The sequence below is a fragment of the Camponotus floridanus genome, unplaced genomic scaffold, assembly GCF_003227725.1.
Source record: "Camponotus floridanus strain SB8 unplaced genomic scaffold, Cflo_v7.5 scaffold104, whole genome shotgun sequence".
Classification (NCBI taxonomy): domain Eukaryota; kingdom Metazoa; phylum Arthropoda; class Insecta; order Hymenoptera; family Formicidae; genus Camponotus; species Camponotus floridanus.
The window spans coordinates 635,312-643,267 of record NW_020229220.1 but is presented as its reverse complement, the minus strand read 5'-3'; the positions used below and the strand labels follow the sequence as shown (position 1 = coordinate 643,267).

Sequence of the window (7,956 nt, the reverse complement as noted above, 5' to 3'; positions counted from 1 at the left end):
TATATTTTCGAACATTTATTAGCGAAAACATGGGAATTTCGCTATGCGATTTTTAATCTGGAATGATTATTTTAAATTTTGAACATCCCGCCCGCCTCGTCAGTACGTGACGAAATTTATGACTGTGTGCGGTTACAAACAGGTGTCGCGAACTGTTCCATTGATGAGATGTGAAATGAGTAATGAATGGAATGCGAAGTGACGTAGTACGAGACACGTTGCTTAGATTATTCGAGTCTTTCGCGAGAACACGTAGTGCAGTGAAATGAGGCGTATACTGGTGAATTGTGAATGATCTCGCGAATGTGGTGAAGATAGTGTATGTTAAACAATTGCAAGTGAAGTGCAGTGATGAGTGAACGTGAGTAAATTGTGACGCGAAGTCCGAAAGAGAGTGAAGGAAAAGTTAATAACGCGGCTTGAATGTGACATAAAATGTGATTAAAAAATGTGATGGCACGCGGTACGATTATCGGAGATAATGCACAACTCAGGCCGTGATAAATATTGTAATGACCGGACAAGTTAATTATATGCAGACGAGAAAAAAAAATTCGGTGTTCTTTTCGCTCACGACTCCGGGTGTGTTGGTGCTGCGGTGTCGGCTCCAGGCAGGAGGACGATCTTCGTGAGAGGCCGGATGAGCTCCGAAGATGCGGTGCGTATGGTGACCACGCGTGTCACGCCGTCGTCCCCAGGATGCAGCCGGGTGATCCGGGCGAGTGGCCATCGGGTCGGCGGTGTTGTGTCCGACCGCACGAGGCACAGGGCGCCGACGGTAGGACTGGCTGAGTCCTTTAGCCACTTCGGTCGGGATACCAAGGAGTTGACGTACTCTCGTGACCACCTCTCCCAAAAGTGGTCGCGCATCCGTTGGAGGAGTTTCCAGCGGGGTAGAAGATTGAAGCTGCTGTCCGCCAGTGAGGGCTCAGGCACTGCCAGCAGAGGAGCTCCGATCAGGAAGTGTCCTGGTGTGAGTGCCGTTATATCGTCGTGATCGTCCGATAGTGCTTGAAAAGGACGCGAGTTGAGGCACGTCTCCACTTGAGCGAGGAACGTTGACATCTCCTCGAAGGTGAGGGTCGTATCTCCGAGGACCCTTCGCAGATGGTGTTTAGTCGACTTCACCGCCGCCTCCCAAAGTCCGCCGAAGTGAGGTGCTGCCGGTGGGTTGAATCTCCACCGGATCCCGTCGGACGCTGCAATGTGAGCGATGCGTCGGCCGTCGGATGATGATGCCTGAAACAGGAGTCGCAGCTCTCGGTCCGCTCCGACAAAATTGGTGCCGCAGTCGGAGTAGACTTCTTTGCATAGGCCCCGACGGGAAGTGAAGCGCCGGAACACAGCGAGGAATGCATCTGTGGAGTAGTCCGATGCGGTTTCCAGGTGAACGGCCTTGGTGGCGAAGCAGATGAAGACGGCGATGAATCCTTTGTGTGATTTGTGACCTCTTCCCTTTCCGGTTCGGATGAGAATCGGCCCGGCATAATCAACACCGGTTCGCAGGAATGGATGTGCCGTCGGAAGACTGCTCATCATGGGCTGTGGTACTGCGGCCTTCCATCTCACACATGTGACACACCGATGGATGGTTCTCTTGACGATGGAGCGTCCTCGGGGAATCCAGTACCGCAAGCGAAGCAGTCCTAGGGTGAACTGAACCCCGCCGTGAAGCGGGGTCTGTGGTGTGCCCTGACGAGGAGTTGCGTCATCCATGACTCTGGAGGTAAGATAATCGGATGGCGTTCGTCTTCTGAGAGCACAGCGTGCTTCAGCCGACCCACGACTCGAAGGATTCCATGGTCGTCGGGGAAGGGGGTTAATTTCGTTATTGGACTCTTGACCAACTTGTGATTTTGTTTCAGGGCAGTGATCTCCTTGGAGAAATGGAGAGCTTGCACCAAGCGGAGCCAGAGGAGCAAGGCTGCTTCTAACTCGTCGGGCGTGAGGTTGAGGTGAGCCTTCGAACTCGGTGGGTTGCCTTGCCATCGACAACACCAGGCGGTGACCCTCAGGAGGCGATGGAGATCGGAGAACCTGAGGAGCATCTCTGGTTCGGCTTTCTCCGTGGTCATCAAGTGGGAGGCGATTGCTCTCGTCTCCGGCACCTCGACGTCGTGTGTGGCGTGGTCGTGCTGTGGCCAGAACGATGGATCCTTGGTGAGCCATGGGGGTCCCGTCCACCAGAGGGAATGGTTGAGCAGGTCCCGGGACTCAATCCCCCGAGAGGCGCAGTCAGCGGGGTTGTCTCGTCCTGGGATGTGTCGCCATCATGCCTCCGGAAGTTTCGTCTGGATGTGGGACACCCTGTTGGCTACGAAGGTTTTCCACTTCGAGGCGTGTCCTTGGATCCATTGAAGCGTGACCCGGGAGTCCGACCATAGAGTGACTGGAGCAAGTCTGGAGAGACTGAAATCAAGTCTAAGGTCTTGCGGAGATGAAAAGTCAGGTTAGTGATCAGGACTGCGGCGCACAATTCCAAGCGCGGTAGAGACACGGGCTTAATGGGCGCAACTTTGCTTTTTGCAGCAAGCAGGCTGGTCGTGGTCGAGGAGGAGCTCATCACGCGGAGGTAAATGACGGCTGCGTAACCTCGCTCCGACGCGTCAGCAAACCCGTGGAGCTCGACGTGATTTGGTTGGTTATCGGCACTCAGCCATCGTTCCAACCGAAGCTGTTCCAACAGCGGAAGATCTTCAAGCAGACGTCTCCACAACGCCTCATCTGATTGAGGCAGTGGGGAGTCCTAATCTAAGTGCTTCATCCAAGCTGACTGGATGAGGATTTTGGCACGAGCGGTGACTGGAGCTAACCAGTCTAAGGGGTCGAAGATTCGAGCTGTCTCCGACAATGCCTGTCTTTTCGTCAGCGGGGCGGTCGTGCGAGGCTGGAGGCGGAACGTAAAGGAGTCGCTGCGGGGGTGCCACCGTAGACCAAGCGTCGGGTGAGCTTCGTCCTCCCAGTCGTGGTATGGCTGCTGGAGTTGATGCTCCCTTGGTATTTCCTCGAGGATGCTCTGGTGATTTGAGGCCCACTTCTTCAAGGGAAACCCGCCCGCCGTGCAGAGCCGGCGTAACTGCCTCTGTGTTTCGACTGCCTCGGACAGGGTGCTGGCGCCTGTGACGATGTCGTCGATATAGCAATCGCGCCGCAAAGCGACTGCTCCCTTGGGGTTTGCCGGCTCTTCATCGGCGGCTAATTGGCGGAGAGTCCTGATCGCCAGGAAGGGTGCACAGGCCAATTCGTATGTCACCGTGTTGAGCCGATACTCTTGGACGTCATCAGTGCTTTATCGTCTCCAAAGGATCCGCTGCAGATCTCGATCGTCCGGGTGTACGAGAATCTGCCGGTACATCTTTTCGATGTCAGCGATGAAGACAAAGCGGTGCCAACGCCAACGAAGAAAGATGTCGGCGAGAGTTGGCAAGAGATTGTCTCCGACCAGCAAAGAGTTGTTGAGGGAGTCTCCGGCAGGCGTACATTGGGATCCGTTGAAGACGACTCTCAACTTGATGGTCGTGCTGGAAGTCCGTAGCACACGGAATTGTTTTTGATAAGCGGTGTTTTGACCAAGATCATGTGTTTCAGGTCCGTGTACTCTTCCATGAAGTCGCAATAGAGCTGGTTGAAGCTGACGTCTCTGGAACGGCGTCGCTCCATTGCCGTGAGGAGTCGCTCGGCGTGTGATCAAGAGGTGGAAGAGGGCCAGCCAGCGGAAGACACACCATGTATCTTCCATCTGCGTGGCGCTCATGAATGCGAGCGAAGATCTCTTCGCATTGTTCTTCGTCTGGCGTAAGCACGACGGAAGCAGGCTGCTCCCGTTCTTGCTCCCAGAACCTTTGAATCAGAGCGTTCAAATTGTGATCGATGGTGCACTGGAGGGAGCTGAGGGAGCCATTGGACGTCACGACTCCGCAGCCTCCTGACAATATCCACCCGAACGTGGTCCTCTGCGCGATGGGTTGGTCCTTGCGACCCTTACGGAGACCATCGAGGAGAATGCCGGAGAAGGCATCGGCGTCGAGGAGAAGGTGGATGGGGTCTCGCTGAAGATACTGCGGATCCGCCAAAGTGAGGCTGTGAATGTGCGGCCATGTGGTGGAGCCCTGAATTGCTGGCCCCTGGTAGGAAGACAGCCGTGGAAGGACGTAAGCAGCTACGGTGAGAGAGGCTCCAGTCACCCTTGACTTCAGAGCGAGCGTTACCCTTCCGCGTGTGGATCCTGAGTGTGCTCCTCCGATTCCAATTATGGACATCCAGGAGCGGGTGCGCGCCAGACGGAGGCGCTGCGCTAAGTCCTCCGAGACGAGAGACACCTCGGATCTCTGGTCGAGCAGGGCTCGCACATCCTGAGGTCGTCCCAGATGGTCGGTGAGTGTGACGCGCGCGGTGGCGAGAAGAGTCGCCTTTTTGTCGTGTGAAGTGCGTGTCGTGGAAAAAGTGCTTGCTTTGTGTGGTGTTGGTGTCGTGTACGCGTCGTGCAACAGTGTGTGGTGCCGCGACTTGCACGTGAAACACGTTTTGATGGATTGACACTTTGCCATCATGTGGTTCCCGAGACAGTTAAAACAAAGTCCGCTAACGAATAACTTTCTTTCGCTCGCGGACTTGGACTTGAACTCGGGACACTGCATTAGTGTGTGTTTGCCCTTGCAAGCGGCGCATTTGGACGTGTCGGGCCCGTTCTTCACGAAGTGAGACTTCGCGGTCCGGGAGGTTTCCCCAGCACTCTTCGTGGCGATCTTGGGTTTCCCGGCGTTCAAGGTAAGAATCCTTTTACTAATAAATTCAGTGAGTGCCTCGTGAGTCGGCGGATCGGGAGAATCGCTGGTGGAAGATTCCCATTCGAGGCGTGTTCGCGAGTCGAACAATTCGATCACCAAGTGATTGAGGAGATCCATCCCATGGGAATTGATGGGTCTTCCGATGCTTTCTTGCGCGTTGACGGTGGCCGTGACGGCGTGATGGACGCGACTTAGCTCTTCGGCGGACTCGGACTTCATTTTTCCGACGGCAGTGAAGGTAGAAAAATTTGATCGCATGAGTTCCTTCTTATTTTCAAAGTGTTTTGCCAAGATCGCCCATGCGCGGTCGTAATTCTCGCTTGTAACCGTTAATGATCGGATTAATTTTTCCGCAGATCCCTTCACGCTGGAGCGAAGGTAATGGAACTGCTCAATGTTCGAGACCGACGGATTCTCTCCGACGAGGGATAAAAAGAGGTCTCGAAAAGAAGGCCAGTCTTCGTAGGCGCCCGAAAACGGCGGCAATTTTATACGCGGCAACGCAGTTTTGGGAGAAGACTCCGACTTCGGTTCGATTCTGTGTGCGACAACTGACTCGGCCCTTAACTTGTCAGCGTAGTCGCTCAACGTGCTCCGTTGAGATACGTAAGTACATTTCGCAGTATCGATGAAATCATTTTTGGCGTACTCACTCTCCAAGTATCTGTCTTTAAGAGCCGCTCGTATCAGTTCGTGTTGAGCCTCGAATTTCGCCCAGAGGTTGTCGAGGATGGTGAGGCGAGCCTGGATGGCACCGGCGGTGATGTTGGTGACTCCTATCTTGCGGAGGTTGTCCACGGAGTGAGACATTCGTCCATGGATGTCGGTTTGAGCCTCTAACAAGGCCTTCAGGTCAACACTCATTTTGATTGATCTGCTTTTCTGTTTGTTCAGGAGATTTGCAGCACTGCACAGCACTGAAAACGTCACTCACGAAACTGCGGATATTATCCGGCTCGAAAGACCAGAAATGTTCGCGAGTGAGCGCGAATTGCTGCGACAGCGCAAAGTTTCAAGAAAACGGCAGACGAACGACCACGACGGATTTTTAACAACTAAATAAACTGAACACGACACGTAAATTTTTTTGATTTTTTCAGTTTTATTTTTAAACACCAATTAATAAAAGTTTAACAAAAATAAGAACGAGCACAATTATTTCAGGTACAGAAATAATTCCGAAGCCGAGAAAGTCCGAGTGAGAAAGCGGTCGTTTGATAGTGCGAGAGCGGTTAGACAAAGCGGTGAAGCGGTTTTACAAAATACTGCGAGCAGCGATAAGTGCGAGACTTGCCTGGTCCACGCGCGGTGCCCATTATAAAGCGAGCGGATTTTTGGGCCCGCTACGACGTGGACCAATTAATTTGATCTTTTAGCGGTGACCTCATTGCGGCGCGTGTCGTTGGTTGTTGATGAGGTCTGACGTCGGATATTATTTATTTGCCATGCGCGCTATCTTTTTAGATCAGCTGATTGACGATCAGCTGATCGTAACGCATGGGCGCGCATGCCCATGAGCGGCGTAAATTTCAACAATGGTTGACAATAATATTGTTCGCGGCGATGATGAGCGTTTTTTCCGGTGGCAAAAAAAAGAGATAACTCGAACGTTCGAGTTTTTCTAACAAATAGATATTTAGAGAAGATTCTCGACGCCCGTTAATTTTAAATTTTCGAACATTTATTAGCGAAAACATGCGAATTTCGCTATGCGATTTTTAATCTGGAATGATTATTTTAAATTTTGAACACCAATATTAAAAAGAACTAAGAGCACACGATTTTAGAATAAATTTTAATTTAAGAAACGATTATAATGAATATTGTGCACGCGAAATATATTGTATTTAAAATAAGGATAGGCATATGTACATTTAGAAGATAGAAAAACTCCGTTTACAACCTCCGTTTTTCTTCTCCAACAGAGGAGGGATGTTATAGTCCGAAAGATTATAACTTATTATTTCATTATAATAGAATATACAGGGTGTCCCTAAATTCGCGCCCACGGAGTACAAGGCGTGATACTTTAGGCTAAAAGAAATAACTTTTTCCTTTAGCAAAATTGCGTGCGATAAGTAGTTTTTGAAGGAGAGCAGGTTGAAGTAAACCAATAGGCGTTCTGGTGTAAGTGGCGCTCAGGGCCGGCGCGCGCGCTTCGCTCACTTGTATCAAATTCTTGACTAGTATTTACAAGTAATGTTAAAACATTAATGCTTTGTTATAATTAGTTTACTATGAATTTATTTTTATCTTAGTTATGATTTTATTTTAATTATACATATAATTAGTTAGATTATACTTAAGACTCAAATAATAAGAATCAACTTGAATACTGAACCGTGATCTTTTTCCATATTGTATTCTTTAAAAAGTGAATAATTAACAAAACAAATATTGCTTTTATTTTTTACGTAATAAAAGATAAAAGAATGTCTGATTTCGTAGATCTATCTGAAAATAGAGACAAATGTAAATAGTAATGTGCTTTGCAAGCTAAACGCGTTTCTATTCTTCTAAATTTTTTCTTTTTTCATCATTTTCTTACATTTTGAAAAATTTTCTACAAAAATATCAATTGTGCCGCTGGCATTAGGTTTAGCTCGCAAAGCACATTACTATTTACATTTGTCTCTATTTTCAGATAGATCTACGAAATCAGACATTCTTTTATCTTTTATTACGTAAAAAATAAAAGCAATATTTGTTTTGTTAATTATTCACTTTTTAAAGAATACAATATGGAAAAAGATCACGGTTCAGTATTCAAGTTGATTCTTATTATTTGAGTCTTAAGTATAATCTAACTAATTATATGTATAATTAAAATAAAATCATAACTAAGATAAAAATAAATTCATAGTAAACTAATTATAACAAAGCATTAATGTTTTAACATTACTTGTAAATACTAGTCAAGAATTTGATACAAGTGAGCGAAGCGCGCGCGCCGGCCCTGAGCGCCACTTACACCAGAACGCCTATTGGTTTACTTCAACCTGCTCTCCTTCAAAAACTACTTATCGCACGCAATTTTGCTAAAGGAAAAAGTTATTTCTTTTAGCCTAAAGTATCACGCCTTGTACTCCGTGGGCACGAATTTAGGGACACCCTGTATAATAGAACATTCGCGAACCGCGCAAAACCGCCATTTCAGCAAACCACGCGC

At 48.9% G+C, this 7,956-nt stretch overlaps 1 protein-coding gene across 1 annotated transcript; it reads right to left on the bottom strand.

Moving 5' to 3' along the window:
* Positions 1-2,746: 2,746 nt before the first annotated feature.
* LOC109610264 lies at positions 2,747-5,651 on the bottom strand. Its single transcript, XM_025411092.1, has 3 exons — positions 3,726-5,651; positions 3,394-3,640; positions 2,747-3,270 (listed from the first exon to the last, which is right to left on the bottom strand). The coding sequence occupies exons 1-3, from the start codon at positions 5,649-5,651 to the stop codon at positions 2,747-2,749; spliced, it is 2,697 nt and encodes an 898-aa protein (XP_025266877.1).
* Positions 5,652-7,956: the final 2,305 nt, after the last annotated feature.

Bases quoted from the DNA above. Each gene is read 5' to 3' on its own strand.
- LOC109610264 (XM_025411092.1), bottom strand. From the start codon at position 5,651: ATGAGTGTTGACCTGAAGGCCTTGTTAGAGGCTCAAACCGACATCCAT. The intron at 3,641-3,725 runs GTGTGTCTTCCG...ACGCCGTTCCAG, and splicing joins ACGCAGATGGAAGATACATG to AGACGTCAGCTTCAACCAGC. The intron at 3,271-3,393 runs GTTGGCACCGCT...ATGACGTCCAAG, and splicing joins CGACATCTTTCTTCGTTGGC to AGTATCGGCTCAACACGGTG.